The 23,142-nt window shown below is 43.1% G+C and overlaps 1 protein-coding gene across 4 annotated transcripts in view; it reads right to left on the bottom strand.

The window, feature by feature from the left end:
* NRG3 (neuregulin 3) overlaps window positions 1–21,836 on the bottom strand; it is a 1,080,447-nt gene extending 1,058,611 nt beyond the window's left edge. For all 4 annotated transcript variants that reach the window (XM_068548899.1, XM_068548901.1, XM_068548903.1 and 1 more), the window contains exon 1: window positions 21,002–21,836. In XM_068548899.1, the coding sequence (XP_068405000.1) occupies window positions 21,002–21,836 (835 nt within the window). The remainder of the gene's footprint in view (window positions 1–21,001) is intronic.
* Between the last annotated feature and the right edge of the window lie 1,306 nt (window positions 21,837–23,142).

Raw genomic sequence — 23,142 nt, 5'->3', positions numbered from 1 at the left:
TCCTGTCTGCAACTGCAGTCCCTAGAATGCAGCTCCACACAGGATCCAGAGGGACAAAAACATAACACATATTAAAGCCTTCCCTTACCTACATCCCCCCTGGTTTTCTGTCACAATAATAATCAAGTCCAAGTTCCTTAAGGGCCTTAATTTGTCTACCTCTCGCACGTCACTTCGTACCACTCTTAGACATACTCATTATGCCCAGGCACACCGGCAATTTTTCTGTCCCTCAAGCCCTTTCAACTTTATTTTTTCTCTTTCTGATACACTTCTGTCCCAGGTATTACCAGAGCTGGTTTCTTCTCACACTTGGGACTCAGTTCAACTACCATGACCTCAGCAAAGGCCTCCCTGAATGCCTATGTAAATTCGAACTTTCTATCCTATAATCCTGTTCAGCATTTCTCGCTGGTAGAAACTATCAGCGAGAAATTCTGTATGTGTGCCTATATGAATCCCCCACTAGAATGCTGCAGGGGGTCAATGCTTGAATCAGTCTTCATCCTTACGGCAGCCCAGGAGCCGGCTACCTAAAACAGCATCTGGCAAACAGTAGATGCTTAATAAGTCACTGCAAAATGAAGGCTCTCGATAAGGGCTGTGAGGAAGAGGAATCAGGCATGCTTGTTCATGTTACTAACTTATCTGAACAGATACATTTCCCCCTTAAGCCACAATAAACATTTTAAAATCACACAATGTTTCAATATAAACAGAGATAACAAAGCCCTCAAGTCTCATCTTCTGGAAATTAAATCTACTATACTCAGATTTTTTTTAAATATTTATATGGAAAAGAGGAAAATGAGAAGAAATAGGAAAAAGTCAATGAGATAAATTTTCGCTTTCTCCAGAAACATAAGTCATCTTATATCATCTCAGCAAATGAAATCCAGCTTTAGAGTGTGCAGAATCTATCAAGATATACTTTGGGAGAAATGCTTTAGAAAAGTGTTCTTTACTCAGCACTAAGAATCAGTTCTTGAGAACAATCAACATGAAGAGAAGTGGCATGAGACAGGATAGTGAGAAAATGAGAGAGAGGGTTCTTCACTCCTCAGAAGCACATTTTCTCTCTGCTTGTGTTTAGCGTGTCAGAAATTGAGACATCAGGGATTGACACAGAGCTCAGTTTCAAACAGAGCATTCCACATTTCTGGGGCAATCATACTGAAAGGGCATGCTCGTTGAGTCTGCCTTTCTCAAAGGCTGAGAAATTCATGTCCAGATGCCTGGAAACCGATATTTTTTGAGTCAACACCGCTGCAGGCTTTAAATTTTCACAGCATCAGTCTCTTCCTCTCTACAGTGCTTTCCAGCTTGAATTTTACTTTGCAAACTATCAGTTCCTAAGTACTGTACAAAATATCCCAAAAGGAAAACATTACCCCGTGACATAAATAATGTTTGGCCTCTCATCATGACTTCAATTTGCCCCGAGTCTCATATATCCAAACATCCCTTGGCTATCAACGTGTAAGTTATCAATCTGTTCAGCACCTTGGTTTGTCAGATCCACTTCACAGCAGCATTCTGTGCTAAGATGTAACCATTATCTCAGCTTCTGAAGATGAGGAAACTGACAGACTCCATCAAGCTCAGGTATCCAATAAAAGGCAAAATTTAGATTCAACCTAATCTTCCAGACTTAACCTCCACCACTGTTCCACAGTACACACACTCCCACATGTACGCACACACTATAAATCACATCATGAAGAGTTTAACTATGAACAAAAGAAAAATAACAACTCTTAAATGCATTCCAATTCTAATTGCTGATTTTCAACCTAATTAGATGGTAATAGCATCAGATAGTGGAAAACAAAACAAAAAGTTAACATCCACATTAAAGGGAATCCAAAAAACAGTCCGCCAGATTAAATTGGTAGACTTTCCCTTTGGGCAGCTGAGGTTAAGACTGCTGAGGATATTTGAACTGATAATCTCAATATGCTTGTCTGTCAATTTGGAGGTGTCATTAGAATTTATCAATCCGTGATATAACATTTTTGAGTATTTTTTAATGTCAAAAAAAAAATGACCACATGACAGATGCTAAGGCAACTTGCCTTGATCTTAAAACTATAAAGCTCAAAGGACAGATCTGTCAATCATCAGCGAAGCCTTAACAGATTCTGATTGTTTAATCCAAGTCAAATTAATCAATTTCTTGTTTGAGTGTCAGTGATATGCCAGAGAAGGGGCATCTCAGCCCGACCTATCCATGCAGAAAACTGGAGCAGGGAGTCTCCCTGCTCCTCATGGAGAAGACTCAGCCAAAGGGAAGCAGCTGCCAAAAAAGCAGGGGGCTACAGGATGCTGGCCTGGCCCTGCTCTTCCTCAGCCGGTTCTACTTTTATAATGCGACACTTGAAAATCTAGGGTCTTTTAGTGATTTGATGCTCACCCACCTCTCTGCCACCCCTGGAGCTCACTGGGTTTCCATGGCACTTATTAATGGGAACAGCAGTAGGCAGCGGCTGTCACGAGGCCCAGGTGCAGAGCAGAAGACGCCATTCTTTCCTGGAAGCTGACCCTCATCTCCCCAAGCATTGTCCCCAAGCATTGTCTGTACTCTTGGAGAAAGTTACAATGGAAGCCCTCTGGACTTTCAGGAGTTATTATTTTTGATCTATGCGTATGTGTGTGTTCAGGCTTGTGTTCTTTATCAGAATCTTACTAGCTATATAAGTACAGGCTAACATTTAGTACAGGCTGACACAGAGGTTAACATTTAGCCAAATAACCCAAGGTACTGCAGCCCCTAAGGTCACTTAGTCAAGAAGAGTTGCACCTTATTCCTTATCTGCTGACTCCTCGCGACTATGACCATGACCGTGACCCACCTTCTATCCACAACACTATTTCTGGGTTTTAAGGGGAGGAAGATTTGTTGTTAAATTACACTGGGCAGTTTAGTACTTTTGATGCTCTGCTCTTCCTTGCAGCACCCCCAGTGGGATGAAGCCCCGGACGACGCACAGAGGCATCTGGCCATACAGCACATGCAGACACGAAAGGCCCGGGAACCTCCCCAACGAAATCCACCTTCCATTTTAATAAGTATCTAAAATGTTTACTCTCATTTGAATTAGAGAAATGAAAGATAGACTACCAACAAGATATGGTTTTAAAACTATCCTCTTGGCAAAGGGTTTTTTTGTTGGTTTGCTTGTTTTGTTGTCAATGATATGTTAACGCCTACAACAGTGGAAGCAGGGGTTATGGAAAGAGTGGGCATTCTGACACCATAATGGCGGGAAAGTGAATTGTTCAGTCTTTCTGGATGAGAATTTAGGAATTCAGATTAAAAACGTACGGTTTTGGGGCACATATATTGGCCAAAAGTTTTCATTCCATACTGTGGATGTTCAGGGTAGAATTTTATATAATTATGACCAAACTGAAACAAACTAAATTCTCAACAGGTGATAAGCGCATTATATTTTAGTATGGCCATATACTTCAGCACAGAACCACGTTATAGATAGAGTGACAAAGAAATATTTTAACATAAAGTGCAAAAAGATAGCTAAAAGAGTATTAGAGTATAATTTCATTTTTGAAAAAAATACATTTTCACAGAGGAAAAAATTAGTCTAATAGTCAACAAAAAGATAATAATTCTCTTATTCTGGATGGTAGAACTCAGTTGACTTTTCCTCTTACTGCTTACATTTTCTAATTTTCTATACTGAACATGCCTTATTTAATAATGAGGAAGGTGCTCTAAGAAAAAAGGTCAAATATCAACATTAGCCACCTCAGGTTTGAATTAATGTCACTCTGACTCTGTCACAGGTCAGAGCTGTGCTCTAACGCACAGCTAGGTTACATCTAACAGATGGAACCACATTCTGATATCAGAATCCCCATGCCAACCAACATGCCAGGAAATAATGCCTTACATTTAGACACATTTATAATACTGCCTTAGAAATACCACTCCTTAGTCCTCTGTTCTTCTTGTAACACTCTGGAAAATTCGGCAACTAGGAATTCTGTTTAATTCAGTGAGAAAGATATTGTGATTATATCTAGAACTGGATGAATTTATTTATGCTTCCAAACGAAATATATTGTGTGTGCCAGTAACTCCTGCGGGCCTCCTCATACCTCTATTTTTGGCACCCATTTACTTTTCTATGTATATCTATATATATTTTTGCCGTAACAGACCTACAGCTGGCTACCAAGCTCTACATCTGTCAGGAGAAGGATAAGGAATTCTTTTTTAAAATTGTAAACAAGCAAAGTTCCATGGACTTTAGGATGTAACCAAGTCACACCTATGCAGCACACTGAAACATGGGGGTTACTAAATCCTGAACTGCAAAATATCCCACCAAAAATATCCCGCCCCCAAAATACCCCTGTGTGTATATGTATGTATGCCTACATATGTGAGAGAGGGAAAGAGAGAGAAAGGGGGCTGGTGGTGGGGTGGGGAAAAAGCCAGCAGAATTAGTAACCCAAAAATTCCACTAATATTTTCATCTCAAATTTACAACTTGGCTTCAGGGATTCTTTGCCAAAAGGAGACTCAGGGAATGCCTTGTCCAACAGCCTCATTTACAGAAAAACCTGAGCGACAGCAGTAGGCCTACATTCCTAAACCAGGCCCAGTGGCCTTCCCACTGTGCCTTAATTACTCTTCTCCCATTGAAAACCACTCTTCTAATTATCTTATTTCCAATTTTCCTTGGAAGAAAAAAAAAAGTAAGAATTAACAAGTTTATACAAAGGAACATAAACTTCCTTAGGGTAAGACTCTCTAGCCTCTCCCTAGGCTCCATGCAAATCACCTCCTGTTCATCAGATTCTTTTGTTCACAGTTTACAACATGGTGGAGCATCAAAGAGGAAGTGGTAGACTAGGCATATGGAGATTTTTAAAAAGCCTGGATAGGGCTTCCCTGGTGGCGCAGCGGTTAAGAATCCGCCTGCCAATGCAGGGGACACGGGTTTGAGCCCTTGGCTGAGAAGATCTCACATGCCGCGGAGCAACTAAGCCCGTGCACCACAACTACTGAGCCTGCGCTCTAGAGCCCGTGCGCCACAACTAGTGAAGCCTGTGCGCCTAGAGCCCGTGCTCCACAACAAGGGAAGCCACTGCAATGAGAAGCCCGCGCACCACAACGAAGAGTAGCCCCCGCTCCCTGCAACTAGAGAAAGCCCGCGCGCAGCAACGAAGACCCAACACAGCCAAATAAATAAATAAATAAGTTTGTTTATTTATTTTTTTTTTTAAATCCTGGATAATCTATAAACTTCAGAGTCCTTGCTCAGATGCCTGAAGAGGACTGTACTGCTAATGCCACAGTGCCACCTACACCAAACTTTAGACGGTAGATGGTCAAGAAGGGGAGCCATATAGTCCATGCATCAAACAGCTTTCCTTCCTTGACTCTTTCTCTCCCATGAGACAGGACCACAACCCTTTTTCATCTAAAGCAAAAATATTCTAGAACATTCAAACAGCCTGATTTTCCTGGCATGAAACCATGTCTATTTTGGCAAGGTCCAGAGGTTCAACTGATTGCATGTAACTGATAATTGAGGTTAAGATGGACTTCCCAGCACAGCAGTGAAGAATAATTGATGGAACAGCTAGGGTACACTTTCCAAAATGCAGTATGTGTAATTTATTTTTATGCAATTCATTTCATAACTGATACCTGGAAGAAAGAATGCAGTTCTAGTAGGGGGAAAAGATGATTTCATTTGGCAAAGTAATAATGTCTGGGGAAATGTGAGGAAGTTCCATGGCAAACTTCAGCAAAGTGTTTGAGTTTAGAAGTACCACTGGCCAAAGACCACCCTTCTCTACGTTTTGCTCACAAAGAGACTCTCTTGGCAGTATAAAGAGCTCCCTGGCCAGCAATTTAATTCAATTTTCACAATGGGATGTAGTACATAAAAAGACTTTCTGTACCTGGCAATTAAAGGCTTCAAACCCTAACACTTAGATATGCAACTATTTTATGGCAACAAGGATGAGAACACACATATTCACTGTGGACAACATTTAACAACTGTACTAATACATTACAGAGTATGACAAGAAAGCTGAGAGTTACAAATCAGATATACGTTTGCTATGTCTCCATTTTTGTACATGTGGATGAGAGAAAACGCAACACTGATAAGAGTTAATTTTGAAAAAACATCTATATAATTTTTTTAAAGCATCTATAAAGCTTTGTTCTGATAAAATCATTTTAATGTTTGCTTTTTAATATCCATTTTTCAATATCTGTGCTCGAACAAAACATTTTAAATTGTTGCATCCTAGCATCCAAGTCCTTGCCACTGGTAACACCATTTTTTAAAATTAATTAAAGGTTTCAAATTGTAAACAAATTTTGCAAGTTCCTCCCTTCCCCCACTCCAAATAAACAAACCACTGTTGCTCCAAGCCAACCCAACTAGCTGAAAGGCATAAACCTCTCCTTGCTATTCTAGAAGATAACTGTTCAGACGCCAGTCCCAGAGTTCAGAGTTCAGATGCACAAAGCCTATCAGATGCAGAGTTCAGATGCACAAAGCCTATCAGAAGGTACCAGGCAGAAGGAACTGTGCTTAGCAAGCAGCATGTGCTACTGGACCTTTTTTCTTTAGGGTTAACATTTTTGTGTTATCTAATCATTTAGAAGTAATAGAGCTCTTTAGACTTTTGTAGCACTCAGCCATTTGCAGCGCACTGTAGGAAACAGCATTTCATTATTTATCATAAATTACTCAGAGCTGCTCATGATGAAAGATTAGCATCAATGTGGTACCACAGAAGGTCACTTAGAAGCTTAAAAACCAAATGATAAAGGAGAAACACCGATTTAATACTGACTTTGTTACAGCTTTGCTGCCTGCCTTTCAAAAATCTCTTCTGATCAAATACACAAAGGCCCAAACAAATAACTAAAAAAAAAAAAAAAATTACCCTTATCTAAGTCAAAAAAAATAAAGATACACTGAGAATATTCCAAGCAAATAACAATAGTATATGTCAACTGGCTTATTATAAACGTTGACATCAGTGAAAATTGTCTGATCAGTAAGAAATATAGGAGAGACACCACTGGCTCTTAATACTAATTTAACATTTGCACTTACACAGTGTTATAGCCCCTCTATCTGGTAACAAGGAGCAACCAAGTAAGCCCGTAAGAGTGATGAATCCGATTTTAATCTGAAGGTTCTTCTTTATGGTGAACACGGTGGGGTGACACAACTAATTTTAGCTGTCGATATGTAAATGAACGGCTGTAGTTCCTGCATCTACAAGAGAAGCTCTCTGGCAGGCCAGCCAGACATCCATCCTCAGGGTTCCTGAGACATCAGGGTCTTCCCCCTCTCATTCCTCACCATGTGATGAGTGCACAAGGGGATCACCAGTGCCTTTGCCTTTTGAATGTCATGCAGTGTCAGCACTCAATCCCAAAAGGTGCTGAGTGGCTTCTGGAAAGACGACCTCAGATGAAACAAGAGGGATGGCATGGCAATCAATTCATAGAGTAGTTTCTTGCCTCCGGAAAATCTGAAGTCACAGGTTAATTAAGGTGAAGCAGTAAAAATCAAGCATATCTTCTTGCTATTCTCCTTGTGTCTCCACTTGCAAATTTTTAGATATTTGAAAGCTACTATTTTGGGTTAAATCTAGGGCTGTGTTGATGTGACTATGGAAAAAACTAAACATTTTAAAACACACCAATTCTACTGATTCTTGCGGCACTTTGAAGAGGCACTGGAATGAAGTCAATACTTAAACAGATTCAGCACGAGTCAAGACCATATCTAAATGACGTGGGACAAATGAGCCTTGGAGAATCTTTACAATTTGTTGCTTGTTCCTCCCTCTAAGTCATCCTGGAGACCTTGCATCTTGTGAAAATAACACAGATTACTGTGCACATTCCTTGAACCAACCCTGACTGTGATTTCCCATAGCAGCCTAGCGAAGTCCTCCCAAATCCTCCCTCCTGAATCAGGCCCTGCCCTAAGGAAAAGGTGAAGCTGTTTCGTTAATTCCAAGAGGCCCTCTTTGCCCACCAGGCCAGACACACAGATGTGAGCCAGCTGTTATGTCCCTTTAAAGCGGTAACCTTTTTGTTAATGACCTTTTTCTCCCCTGGCCTCAGCTGCCCATTTCTCTGCCTAAACAAATTCTCCCTTGAAACTACCTATGCCTGCTCTGATCACTACTTTCTGAAAGGGCTTAATATACTTTTCAGTTGGAATCACACACTACACTTAATTATTCGCTGGAATATAAGTTGTGGGCTTCTCGACAAAACCATAAATGCAGATAATGAATTGGCTTTCCCTTGTACCACGCACTCTAATGCTTGCAGAACTGTATGTATAAAGTCACTCTTGGAAATAAGTATGGTTTACATGTGTAAGATGTGTGAAAAGCATGGTAACTTAGGCTGTATCAGAAACACTCCTGATACGGGTGAAAGAAAATTTTATGTAATATAAACACAAGGTGTCCATTCAGAAAGGATACAATTGAAAAGGAGTGTGGGCATCTCCATGGCGTCTCACTAAGCCAGGATCCTGAGAACAAAGGAAGCTGCTGAAGCTGCGAAGACCCTCTTTGCCTTTACTAGACTGTGAGGCATGAACAACAAACACTGAGAATTACAATCCAGTGTCTGTAAATGGAACAATCCACACATTCAGGCTACCACCCTGGGAACACGAAGTATAGGCCAAAGGAATGTTTTGAAAGATTTCTTTTATACAGTTAAGTTTGTACTGATGTATATAAAAAGTGCACAAATCATAAGCATGAAGCTTGGTGAATTCTGGGAAATAGAACACACCTATGTGATAAGTCCCCAGATCATTAGCATATTACCAATATCCTAAAGCCCCATATCTTCGGTCTCCTTCCAGTCAATACCTGCCTCCTTCCCAAAGACAAACACTATCTTGACTTCTAACGTTTAACATTATATATACAGAATCATTTTTTTGTTCTCTTTTTGCTCACCAATGTATTTGGGAGCTATCTTAAAAGACTTTGACTTTGAGGGCTTCCCTGGTGGCGCAGTGGTTGAGAATCTGCCTGCCAATGCAGGGGACAGGGGTTCGAGCCCTGGTCTGGGAAGATCCCACATGCCGCGGAGCAACTAGGCCCGTGAGCCACAACTACTGAGCCTGCGCGTCTGGAGCCTGTGCTCCGCAACGGGAGAGGCCGCGATAGTGAGAGGCCCGCGCACCGTGATGAAGAGTGGCCCCCGCTTGCCACAACTAGAGAAAGCCCTCGCACAGAAACGAAGACCCAACACAGCCATAAATAAATAAATAAATAAAGTTGTCTTTATAAAAAAAAAAAAAAGACTTTGAGCACAACTCATGACCAAATTAAGGACTATGTGTCCTACAAATCACCTCTTTCCAACCACCTAACTTTTTTATGTGAATAAACACCTTATGATTCTTTGAGAGGCTTACAGCATCTAGTAAATCTTTGAATTGGTCATCCCACCTGTTCGTATGTGACCTAAGCCCTCCCTTATAAGACCCAGCGCTACAAATTAGCCTTTGCATTTTCCTGTCATTTGATCCTTAAAAAAAGACCAGGTAATTGGTTAGTATACCCACAACTGGTTGACTTCTACAGGCTATATCCATCCTTAGCAATACTACTAAAGACTGCCCAGCTTCTGCAGACTGGAAGAGCCATTAAGTAACACAGTAAAGCTACCATCTTTTTTATCCTTATAAGATCAAGGCTAATAATCCAAGGCCCAGGGTAAGACACTGCCTTCAATAAGGCATTACTTCCCATGAGCAAATGAAATGCATTTATATTTCTCCACATCTGCATTTCACAGCAGGAACCCAACTCAGCCAACACTTTAATGCTGACATCACCAATGAAGACACAAACTCCTAGACTAGAAAAAAAAATCTTCACAGAACCAAGACCAATAATTGAACGGATTCATGGATCTTATTCTTTACTTCTTCAAAAGTTTAATAACTTCTAATTAGAGAGATAATTCATGACCATTAAATAAAACTTTGAAACTACAGCAAAGTGCAATAAATTAAATGGCATTCCTATTCCACAAACCAGAAATCATCACCATTAACAATTTTGCATACTTTCCTTGACTATAGTTACTATTTATTAAATCTATTAGTCGACATAGCTTTATATAATCAGCATCTTATATAATTTTCTACCCAAGAAGTTTTAGATAATTATATAGTAAACATTTTCCAATATACTTAAAATTATTAAAAACACGAATTAATGGCTTTGTAAATCTATCACATGGGTAAAGTAAAATTTATTTTATTTATTATTTCTTTTATTTGAACCTAAAACATACAAATGCGCGTTCACTTGCCAAATATTTCGCTGTGGTATTCAAGACTTTTCACTGAATAAATTTCTGTTACCTTTCTTGTGAAAAACCACACCACAAATGGATACTGTGATGTTTTTTTCAGTTTCAATTTATTTACTGAGGAATGAGAACTTAAAGCCACATGTGAAACAATCCAAGTGCAGATTTCTTATGGATATATAAATATATTTTCCCTTAAAATTGCCCACAACTTCTTCAACAAGCATTTTTTCAGTGACTTCTCTTTATGGAGTACATCCGAAGTAATCAACTTAGTTCTAATAAAAACCACAATTAATTCATTGGTTTGAATATTATTTAAATACATTACCTAATTACAGTAACAAGAACAACCAGCATAAATAAGTTTGGGAGCTAATACAACTAACATTTGGTAAACACACCTCTCATTTGTTGAAGGCAGAAACCCTACCAACTGTGACCGTTTGGCATGAAGAGGGCATTTGTCAGTTTTTTTTAACACAGAAAAGAGTCTCATACTGAAGACTCAGTTAAATGGAATTCAGTCAAGACAGTGTTTAATATAAACAGTGCTGCACCCCATTTTCACTTTTCTATTCCTAGAGTCTCTAGATTTTGCCATCATGCTGACAAAAACTTTTGTTTAACAATAAGTTTGGGTAAGCAATCTCATTCCCTCTCTTCTTTATGAGTACAGCCGTCATTCTTAGTCTACAGAATTCATTCACAGTCTTATGGGATTTTGACAATACTTGTTTCCTGACGTTACAGTATTCCTACCTTTCAGCATAGCTATTCAAAGACTATATAATCTTAGTATTTGATCTATTTCTGTTTTCTTTTTACGAGTTAGCAAAAGTAAACATCACAATCACCTTTCATTTTAACCTTCAGAAAATCTGTTCTTAGGGACCCCTTGCTACACATCAAAATCAAACTAGTAAGTAATGATTGGGCCCAGTTGGTGGTATCCTTGGCAGACTATCAGGGTCTCACCAAAGTTCCTCTTCAAATTACCATGGGCTAGTCAATGGTGGGTAACTTGCAGGATGGTTCCAAAAGGGAATTCAGACGCTCTGCAGGAAACACTGCATACACGCAACACCCAACACTTACTTGGTAGGGTTGGTATTTTAGGGTCAGGAGAACCTCAAGGCTATTACTCCAAATGTTCCCTAACACGTTTCCACAGGCCACTCTCAGCATATGATGCAGTAACTACTGCAATCAAAAGCAAGTTTAGAATGAGCAGAGAAGACAATTTTGGCTAGATTTCAGGAAGTAGAGAAATAAAGTCTGTAACTGTTTTCTGTCACTGTTCTATTGAATCACCTATAAGCAGCCACAGGAGGAAACAGAGAGTTAAGAAAATCAAGGAATAGAAGTTTAGAAGAACACATTCTTTATCTTTTGTTGAACTATCTCCCTAAATTTCTCCTTGGACTGGAAACCAGGGAAATTTCTCTGGTTATTAAAGGCTCCCTTTACTATAGCAAAGAACAGGTATGAGCAGATGTGCCATTTATGCAGTTTATAATGGCAAACGTCACTGGCTATGAGCTAGGGGCTTGAAACAGGTAATATACATAGATATGTCAACACTGTGTCAATGCCTTAGGATTTAAAGTGGGAAGAGATTACCTATAAAATGATCTTCCCATCTTCCTGATTCTTCAAACTATGCCACTTACACATGTCCTAGGCAAATTATATAACCAATCTAAGCCCAGCTCGATTACCTGCATAATTTAGATAATCAGACTAGGCTACAGGCCTAAATGCCTGTCTTTTAATCCTTGTTTCAATAAATAAATAAGACAAAGTATGTAAAGTGTGGACCCTCCTAGCACAGAGTAAAACTCGACAAATGGCAGCTCTAGTTATTACCTAAATTCTCAAGCCCCTTCCAAAACTGAGATTCTGTGAAGAATTCTTCCCCATGTCTAAAAGTAAAATTCAAGGCACAGAAATCAATTAGAGTCTGAACCCAAAATGATGATAAGGGTGTGATTTTCTCTTAGTGAAATTCTAACTCCCTGGCAATTCACTGGAAGATCAGACCAAAGGTCATATGTAGTCACGGGAAGGGTATCTTAGGAAGTAGGCTAATATGTTCAAGAATTCTTATCAAATGCTTAGCATAAAAATTCTCTTCTCAAAACCGTGGCTGTAATGTATTACTGCTAAAGTAGTTGCATAGATTCAGAAGATTTTTTTCTTGCTCTTACACTGTATATTGCATCCATGATACATACTATCACTTCTAGGAAGAGTCCTCAAAGACAAAATCTTATCATTGGAAGCTGCTGAACTTCTATTATTAAACTAAATTCTGAATTCAGTTTACAGGCTTGTTTCTGACTAGCCTCTTTTTATGCCTGGGAATGGCAATCTATGATTTATGTACAATCACCAACATGTCTTGAAAAATAAAGGCTCATAACAAAAAGAAGTAATACTTTGAAATATAATTCAGGATGAAGTTTCCAAAAAACACAGACTTGAAGCAAGATGTTTTCAAAATGCTAATATTAAAGTGCCCTGAAGTACAAAAGCATACATCTAAAAGAGCTCTTTGGTGGGCACAAGCAAGCCATTAATCCTCTGGATCCTAAACCACAATAACTCTTCAATTAAGAGGGGGAAGAGAATGCAATGCAGACGTGACCCATTTTTACTAAAGTTCTCTCCAAACTCCAAAGATTCAATGACAATAAGACAGTGTGGGAATGGAACTAAAAGGAACCATAAGGGCATCCTTTCTTTCATCAAAAATCTTCAGATTTTTGCAGGTTTCAGATTTCCAGATAATTATAATTCAACAATCTCACTCATTTTCTCCCAAATTTCAGTTCCTCTCTTTGAGAAACGTATGTGCAAAACAGGCTACAAAACCATCTACCAAGCAAAGGATGAGAAATGGTGGGCTCCAGTTTGTGATTAAACTTCCAAGGTGATCTGAGGGAGATTTCCACACCATATTCTATTGTGTGTGTCAGGGTATCAGAGAGGAATACAGGAGAGATCCAAGGGCATGCAAGAATAATCATCCCTCATTGTGATGGAAGATCCCTCAAGCTAGATATAGCAAACTAGCTCCAATATTTCAACTGAATTCAATGGCCTAATGTGGTTTTGGATGAAAATACCTAGTCTATCCATTTCCCATTTCTCTTGACATAAAAACAGTAGAGTGGGGCTTCCCTGGTGGCACAGTGGTTAAGAATCCGCCTGCCAATGCAGGGGACATGGGTTCAAGCCCTGGTCCGGGAAGATCCCACATGCCACGGAGCAACTAAGCCCGTGAGCCACAACTACTGAGCCTGCGCTCTAGAGCCCACGAGCCACAACTACTGAGCCCACGCGCCACATCTAGTGAAGCCCGCACGCTCTAGAGCCTGTGCTCTGCAACAAGAGAAGCCACCGCAGTGAGAAGCCCGCGCACCACAACGAAGAGGAGCCCCCGCTCGCTGCAACTAGAGAAAGCCCGCACACAGCAACAAAGACCGAACACAGCCAAAAATAATAAATAAGTAAAAATAAATAAATTTATTTAAAAAAAAAAAAACAGTAGAGTGTTTGCAGCTTATAAGCTCTTTTAGAAGTGGTATACGAAGCAGGTTATTATCATCACCCCCTCATTATCCCAGAGGAGGAAGTTAAAGTTCAGAGAGAATAAACTGGTTCTTTGAGGGTGCATAGTTATCATGGTATTCAAGGCTACAGGTTTTTTGGATTTTTTTCTTTCTATACCAAACGTTGTCATCCGCCCACTGAAGTTCCTGAAATATATGGTCATGACTGACTTACATTTTCAATACTATTACCTACAAAGGAGGCGCTTTCTTAATCCTTAGCCAGCTTGCTGTCACCACTCCTCCAGTGTGATGGACACTGTCAGGGCCACTGCACTGTGAGAAGGTCACAGCCAGCAGGCAAACCTGAAGAAAGCCTGCACACCTCTGTAAACTCCTTTTGGGTTGTAGGCTTACCAACACTCAGTGGGGTAACAAACCTGTTTATATCAGTTGTTCTTATTGCGATTATGTAATTTAGTTAAATTTTATGTAAGCCAATGATATATGATTGTAGAAATGAAAGATAACTGTAATTTCTATTAAAACATAGCTGAATGCTTTGAAGAAACTCCAAATGGTGAGTTGTTGAAAGAAAGAAAGAGAGAGAAAGAGAGAGAGAGAGAGAGAGAGAGAGAGGGAGGGAGGGAGGGAGGGAGGGAGAGAGAGAGAGAAAGAGAAAGAAAGGAAGGAAAGAAGGAAGAAAGAAAATTACTTTGAATTATATGGGCAAGAAAACTGTAAAAGAAAAAAAAAAACTGTAAAAGATTTCCAGGGCAGGGGGGATATTATCGTATCTGTGAAAAATCTGGGTTAAAATTCCTTCACCAGTGTCTTTGAAGAAGAAACAAGTAATTAGAGGTGTGGCTTATGGAAAAGAAAAAGAAAATGACGCTAAGTTCCAACTAAGAGACACATTCAAAAAAAAAACGCCTACGTCCAAGATATGGGAGAATGAATGTTGTATACATTTGAAGTTTTATTTTAATTTTCTGTTTTTTAAACCATTACTTTTATAGACTTTTTAAATTAACTAACTACCAGCATAGTAATACCCCAAATCAGGGTTTAATAAATATTCATTAAAATAAATTTAAAAATCAAAACATGACATTACGAAAACATAACTATATGAATGTATATAATAGCACATATTCAATTGTACAATTGTTTTATGGAATCAGATAATAAGTACTGTCAAAATTAGTATGATTTGTAAACCAATCTATGTGGGACAATAAATGGCCATTAGTCTTCCACCAAGTTTTTGGAATCTTCAAAAAAAATGTTTTTTAATTAAAAAATAAAACACCAAGACAATTTAATAACTCAATTGCATAAATGGGTAGGTTTTTTTCTGAACATTCTACATCAACTTAGTCTAACATGTCTTACCAAAAGGGTTGACTTTTAAAACAACTTGAAATGACAAGGCAATGTTACGAATATCTAAGAAAATTTCTTTTAATGACTACTGCTTATAATATAAGCTAAGGAATAAAGGGCTAAAATAAAATAATCAAAAGTCTGTAAGGGGCCTTCAGACAGAGTCATGTAGATCCAATTCTATAAAAGACTGGGTAAGGTAGGAGTACCGGAAGTCCTCAGAGAAAAAGTGGTGAAAATGGAAAACCAAACTAACCATGTGTCCTACTACTTTCATTAATAATCACATGAATGGATTTAGGTACATTTTCATCCTGATATTACAAAGCTTTAAACAGTCTATTCCTCCATCCTGCCTTCCATATGTACATGGTTCTGGAGGAAACACTTTTTTTGGTGTAGATAAGTAAAATTTCTAGGATCCAAAAATGTCTCAGTGGTATTTGCCAAGGCAGTACCAGCTCTGTGCCTCACCCAACACAAAAGTCTGAAGATAAAAACAGATTCAAAGGGAGAAAAATGAATTTCAGTTCTATTCACAAGCAATTCAAATGCATTTTACAGACTTAGATTTATGGCTCTTTCCTTGCTCTTACATATTTCAGGGCCAACTTTCATGTTCCATTTTTGACACCTGAGATAGAATATTGAGATATGTTTGGCACTGGATAGGAGAGGTTATGAGGAAAGAATTTCTACATAAGAAGGGAGCTGAAAATCATCCATCTTCTCATTGTGCTGGGTAGAGGGGGAAGAGCCAGGAGAGTATGCCAGGGGGCGAAGAGAGATCTTGTTCCTCCAAACACTAGACCTCCCAGGACAGCACTGCTTTCAAACTCTGCACTCTTGCTTATGGCTCAACCTGGATTTAGAAAAGTTGGTTTCTTTAGTAACAGAGAGAAGCTGCCACACACCAGCTTTTTTGAAGCTTTTTTTGTTTGTTTGTTTTTCTTTCTGACAAATATGTGGATCAACACTGTGTTAAAAAAAAAGAAAAAAAGGCTGTCCGGGAAATTGCACAGATACAAAGGTGGCTGGATTCACCAATCAAGCATGCAAAAGGAGCTCTCAATTAGCACTGCCAACCCCTTCTAGCTCAGTCACCAGTAGCTGAGGAAGAAAGGCTTAAACCACAGCCTTAAGGCACTGAGACCAAATTAACAATGTTCTAAAAAGAGCCTTGCCGATTCTATGCCCACACCCCTCCCCCCCCCTTTTTTTTCTGTTAGGATCATGAAGCAAAAGGTAAGTGTCTGAAGAGTAAAATGTACAGTATAATTGACTAAAGTAGAAAAGTCTCGTAATCCTGTATTAAGGCCAAAGGAAATCAAAACATACTCAGGCTGCAGCATGTGCTCATAAAGAAAGCTCTCAACTGAATTTCATAAGAAATATTGATCTCGAACTCTGAATCCTCTCACTTTGGCAACCACACATGATTGGGGTCAGTCCTTTCTATGTTGGAATTCCTCTGAAGGCCTCGATTCATGTTATCAGTAGATAGAAGACAACATAGGAGTAACTTTATTTAAACAAATTATACCTGAGGCTGCTTATAAAGCAACTCAGAGTACCTTTACTGAAAGACTGAAGATGTCTAAAAAGAATAGTTAAGGGCTTCCCTGGTGGCGCAGTGGTTAAGAATCCGCCTGCCAATGCAGGGGACACGGGTTCGAGCCCTGGTCCGGGAAGATCCCACATGCCGCGGAGCAACTAAGCCCGTGCGCCACAACTACTGAGCCTGCGCTCTAGAGCCCACAAGCTACAACTACTGAGCCCACGTGCCACAACTACTGAAGACCATGTGCCTAGAGCCCGTGCTCCACAACAAGAGAAGCCACCGCAGTGAGAAGCCCGCACACCACAACGAAGAGTAGCCCCCGCTCGTCTCAACTAGAGCAAACCTGAGCCCAGCAACAAAGACCCAACATAGCCAAAAATAAATAAATTTATAGAAAGAAAGAGGACAGATAAGAAAATTGTCAATGTTATCAATGGAACTCTTCAAAATTACACGTTTGACTGGGTAAAGTTTGATTTAAGTAGACTTGGTTATACTAAAATTATCACCCTACCATGTTTAAACATCAATGATACACTTTATATTTATTTCTCTACTAAATACACTATTCAAGATTTGTGATCTTACTCATTGGAATTAGCTATATACCTTCCAAATGTGACCCAAAGAATAACCCATTGAAAGTGGCTCTCTGTCTTTAGTGCTTGAATTTAGCCAAGGACTCTGGTCTTCTATCTGTTAAACAGTGCTTTCTGCTGAGTAAAATAACAATCCACATGTGCACTGACAACATTCTACATATGCATATGCCTTTCAAGTCTGAAAATACAATTCAATGTGCCATAAAAGGTTGCTTACACACTGGTCAAAATCACTGTTCCTCTACTGTCTGCAGTAAACCTCCCTTTGGACTAAAAAATGTGTAAACTAACCCTACACTTACAGCTGTAAAATGTTTCAAAGACATTTTGGGGGAAATAATCTCTTAAAGGCAGTATGTTCAAGATATTTGTTTTTAAAGCATCTGAAGGAAAGGCGAGTCCTGGGAAACTATTTGGGAACCCAAGACACCCCAGTAACACAGAAGAAAGTTTTGGTCTGGCTCATGTTCTAAAGGTTGCAGGATGAGAAGAGTCAACTTCCAAACCCCTCTTCTCCTCCCTCTGCCTTTCAAATTCAATCTTTCTTTGCCTTTAATCCTACAGAAAATTAGAAACAGTCTCCTAAACTGCGCCTTCCCATAGCAAATATAGCTTTTGCTTGCAAAAATCCTATTACCCATTAGCAAGGGTGTTTATTCTAGAATGAACCCGCCTCTTCCACTCCAAAGAGCTGTGCTGCCTTTACAGACAGGATCCTTCGGACTGACCTAAGACGAACACAAAGACATTCATTCTATAAGGCTTGTGTTCAATTTAAAAGCATAGACCCTGGCAATTAAAGAATTTGTGAGTTAGTCTCAAGGAAAAAAAAAGAAAAAAGCATCATTCTTAGTTGTCCTCAGGTGCTACAACACAATCCATGCCTTTCACTTAAAAAAAAAGAAAAGAAAAAAATCTACTGAAGTCTGGAAGTAGGAGCTAGAAAAAAAAAGGGGGGGGGGGAATTTCTCTCCTGGGAACTTTGGTGACATAATCGAAACAAGTGAAAAATACAAATGCAAGATATTCAGCCCATTTTTCAGCAGTGCTGATGATCCCTCAAATGAAATCTTTATTTCCTTTTGTTAATCATCCTACAATCTTGGACTTAAAAAAATACTTAAACTATCCTTTTTCTTTAAATAACCATACAACCTACCTATTTAAACTCATCTTTTATGGAAACTACATAATCTTCCTTTCATTAAAATTTCCCTTGTTGATATAGGCAAACCAGGTCAGTTTCTGCTGGATTTGCACACTTGCAAATCCCTTAATTCAACTCCCTGTTGAAGGTGTAAAAAAGAGCAAGAGCTGAACCTCAGATACACATAAAACAAATACTGCTTCTATGTCTAAGTGAACATTGATACCATTTACAGATTCTCCCCCCACCACCACCACCCTTTTCCTTGGGGCTGAGAGCCGTGTCAATAATCATTATTTATTAAACAGGCTGCCATTCCCTTCTACAGAATGTAGGAAGGGAGCATGGAGGGGTAGAAAATAATTACCTTGGGTTTTTCTTTAAAGACCTCTGGAATGGAAAGCAAGGAAATCAATTCAGAAAGAATATGAAATATCCCCCCATATGCAAGCCCCCCAACACACACGCAAGGCTGAGAAGTACATCCACACTCCATTATTCATATCAACTGTAACAAAAGAAAAGATTAAAAACCTGGGGTCTTCAAGATAAACGCATCTATTTTCAAGCCATTGAATATGTTCGCACATACACTTGCACATCCTTTACTCATCCACAAAACTCAAGCAGCTAGATTTGTTGAGAGAAACCTCTACACACCTCCTGAGAAAATGTGCTCTCAAAAATGACTGCTTCAGCCAAAGGAGAGAGAAGCAGCAAGTTACCAGTTTGACTGCCATTCTGGTTTGTGGCAGATTCCCTCCTTTCCCCTCTCCTCTCTCTCAATTTATCTTTTAGCCTATTTTTTTCCCAAAGCAGAGTAAAAGCATAAGGAATATCTCTCCTTGGACTTCAGCCACAAATACAAAAAATCCAAAAACAAAAAGTTTCAAGGATTAAATAACACCCCAGCTAAGACCACAGGTCAGAGAAATGAAAAATTCCCAGATGACTGAAAGCTTGGTATTCCTACTCAAGAGTTAATGATGAGCAGTCAGTCTTCCTTCCCCTCCAGATGTTATGGCTCAAAACAGAAATACAGTATAAAGAAGGCATAGCCAGGCAGTTTTTGGAGAAAAGCCTTGCACAGAACTTGAACTGGCAGGCTTGGGGTTTGTCCTAAATAACCTTCACAGGTTGCACAAACTGTTCTCAGATCCTGATTGATAGTCAGATTAAGAACCTTCCTAAAATTTCCTTAGAATAAGAACAAGGTGGGGTGGTGGGAGGGTGCTGGGAGGTCAATCAGTCATCTAAAACATGTATAAAGGTATAGAGAAAATATACACCTCCTAGACAGATAGAAAGCTATCATGCTTGGGGAAACTGGCCAGTAGTGGCAGCAACTGAGCCAAGGGTGAAGAAGCTACATTCAAAGAGTGACCTGCTTCAAATGAGTTCATTTTCTCACCCTTGAGTGCACAGAACTCTGTCCCATTTTGCCTAAATTTTTCCGGCATATAGGGAGGGGAGACGAGGCTCACACTCCACCTTTGGGAAAGGAACAGAGCAAATGCTTGGCAGAGCTGAAAAAACTCGTCCTCCGTCAGGACCCTAGAGGCGGCAGCTCTGCAGGGCTCCCTTTCTAATTCCCCCTAGTTAACTCACTCTCGGCGGCCACAGAATCCGTTTCTACACCTTGGAATGGCCATGGGCAGGGTAGGAGGTGATCAGTTTAGCCCTTCGCCGTGGATCGCCTCCTTTCCCTACCTCCCACAATGGCTTCTAATTAACCCTTCCTGGTCCCTGCCCGGGTCAGGGCTGCTGGAAGTGTCTACAGCTTCACTGTACCAACAACATCTCCATCAAATCACCACACACACACCCCAGCCCACCCCCACATGGATACAACTTCCCTCCGTGGTTTAACGTCGGTCGATTTACATGTGCTTTTCTTTCTCTCCTTCCCACGGGCGGGGAAAGGGCTCAGTGCTTTTGGGAAGGCCCTCCCTCCCCCTCCCCCCTCCCCTCCCTCCCTTCATCCCTCCTTCCTCCCTCCCCAGCTCTCAATAGGAGCCGAATCCCAGAGCTCGCCAGCAGGTCTGCACTCGCTTTAACCCCTTGAAGGGAGTTAGTTCTCATTTGGGACCCACTGAAGTAGGGCCCATGGAGCTTGGCTGACAATCTCTCTCTGCTTCACACCACCCCTACCCCCACGCACACACACACACACACACAGGAAAAGGCCGGCACCTTTTCCCTCCCTTGTGGCCAGTTTTAATTCTCTCACTCCGTGTTCCAAACCTGGAATGGAGTGGGGGGGTGCAGGGGTGGTGAAGGATGCTAGAAGACAGGCGTTGGCGAGGGAAAAGGACAGCAGGAGGGCAGAATGGAAACTCAACAGTAAATCAGAGTTCAGACACAGTGTTTACTTACGAAATTTGGGGCTGGTGCTAGTTTCTGGCGTGGTGGTGGTAGAGGAGGAAGACGAGGAGGAGGACGAGGAGGAGGCAGCATCCTGAAAGGGAGACAGGGTCCAGGAGGGAGTAGAATCATGAAGGTAGGAGGAGGTAGCGTATGCCGCAGTGGGCCAGGAGGGCATGGCCGGGGTACTGGGGGTTCCTGGCACCGGGGGTCGGGAGCCCGGAGTGCTGCTACCGAAGAAAGGGGCTGTCGTGGACAAGACCGTCGGGGGGGCCGCAGTGTTCCGTGCCGTGGTGGAGCGCGGGCTGGCCCGGATGGGCACCCGGTGCCCGGGGAAGCGAGTGGGTGCCCGCGTGATGGTGGTCAGCCGGGTGCTAATCCGGTTGGGCGTCCTGGAAGAGGCGGCGCCGCCGGCGGAGGTGGCTGGGGACGTGGTGGAAGTGGTCGTGGTGGTGGTCTCCATGGCCTTGGGAAAGGAGCTGGGCTTGGAGAGGAAGAAGGGGTCCTGGCCCATCCCCTTGGAGTCCACCAGGTCGGTGGGCACGTATTCCTTGACGGAGCCCACCACGATCCATTTGAGCAGCATGAGGCTGAGCCCCAGGCCGATGAAACCGATGAACAGAGGCACCACGCACAGCCACGTCTGCTGCCGGTTCCACACGATGCAGTCGCTACAGCGTAACTCCCGGGGGGGCTCGGCCGCCCCTTCGGCGCCGCCGTCCGGGCCCCCGCCCGCCGCCGCCGCCGCCGCCGCCGCAGCCACAGCCGCTGCGGTGCCCTCCTCGGCCGAGGCGGCGGCTGCCGAAGCGGCTCCAGGTGGCGAGGCAGCGGCCGCCCCTTCACTCATCCTAGGAGCCGGTCTTCACCTTCGCCCCCCCGAGGGCCGTGCCAGAGGCATGGGGCCGCGCGGGCCGGGCGCAGGCGCGGGCTCCGGCGGCGGCGGCGGCGGGCTCGGGCGCAGGCAGCGGCCGCGGCGGCCGCATGCAAATCGGCTCCCTGCCCCCACGCCCCTCCCCCCGAGAGGCGGGCGGCGGGCGGGGAGGAGAGGAGCGGGGGAGGGGACGCGGGCCGGGGAGGGGACGCGCCGGGGAGGGGGTGGCGAGGAGCTCGGAAGAGGGGCTAGACTGGCCCCCTGCGCTGCCGGCCGGTCAGGGAGCGGCGGGGCGCGTCTGCAGCCCGGCAAGCGGCCTCCTGCGCGCCGGAGCCCCGCGTCTGCTGCTGCTGTTGCTGCTGCCGCCCGCCGCCTGCATGCGCTCCAGCCGCGCCGGCATCCTCGGGGCGCCGCACCCGGCCGGCTCCCCGGGGCGCCCGCCCGCGCCGCCCCTGGGCCTCGCGCCGCCTTCAGGGGCTGAGCGGGCCGGCCGCGGAACGCCAGGCGCCGGAAAGCCGCATTCCGACACAGGGGGGCCGGCCTGGCCGCCGCCGTTCGCCGGGCCCGCCGCGCCGCGTTCCTCGGCGGCTGCTCCGCGAGTCCGGGCGGTAAGGTGCACCTGTTCTTCAGCCGGCCCGCAGCCAACCCTCGGCTAGCACTGTCTGGGAGAGACCAATCCGAGCGCAGTGCGGAGGGCGAGCGGCCGGGCTCGCCTAGCTCCCGCCGCCTGAGACTCCGCGCCGGCCCCGCTGCCCGAGAGTCAAACTCCAGCGAGCTGCGCCGCCGCCGCCGCCGCGAGCCCGGGGCCGGGGACGCACTGGGCGCCCGCGGCGGGTGCTGTCCGACCCGCCGCGGAGGGAACCCCGCAAGCCGCAGAAGATTCGAAAGCACTGCCCGGCGCCCCTGCCCGGTCGCACTTGAAGGGGGAGACGTGAAACGAGAGACCGCGTCCGGGATCCGGGGGAACCGGGACCCCGGGCGGGAGGCGGCTCCAGGCGGGCTCTGGCAGCCAGGCGGGTGCGGTGTGCGCGGAGCCGCCACGGACTGGCTGGGCTTCAGGCGGAGTAGCGCCTCCCACCAACACCTAATGGTGGTTTCTTAACGCGTACAAGATAAATGATCCAAGCAAACGCTCGCTTGGAAGTGTGTGGCAAAAGCAGCTCCCGACCCACCGATTGTGAGCCCCTTTCCCGTGTGGATGCAGTGGGGTCAGAGACTGAAGCTGCGGGGCGAGAGAGCAGGGGCGTGTGCGCGTGCGGGGGGTGTCTGTGCGCTTCCCCGC

Source organism: Eschrichtius robustus, chromosome 7, assembly GCF_028021215.1.
Source record: "Eschrichtius robustus isolate mEscRob2 chromosome 7, mEscRob2.pri, whole genome shotgun sequence".
Lineage (NCBI taxonomy): Eukaryota > Metazoa > Chordata > Mammalia > Artiodactyla > Eschrichtiidae > Eschrichtius > Eschrichtius robustus.
Note: the sequence above shows the minus strand (reverse complement) of the source record. Positions and strands in the feature narration are given on the sequence as shown.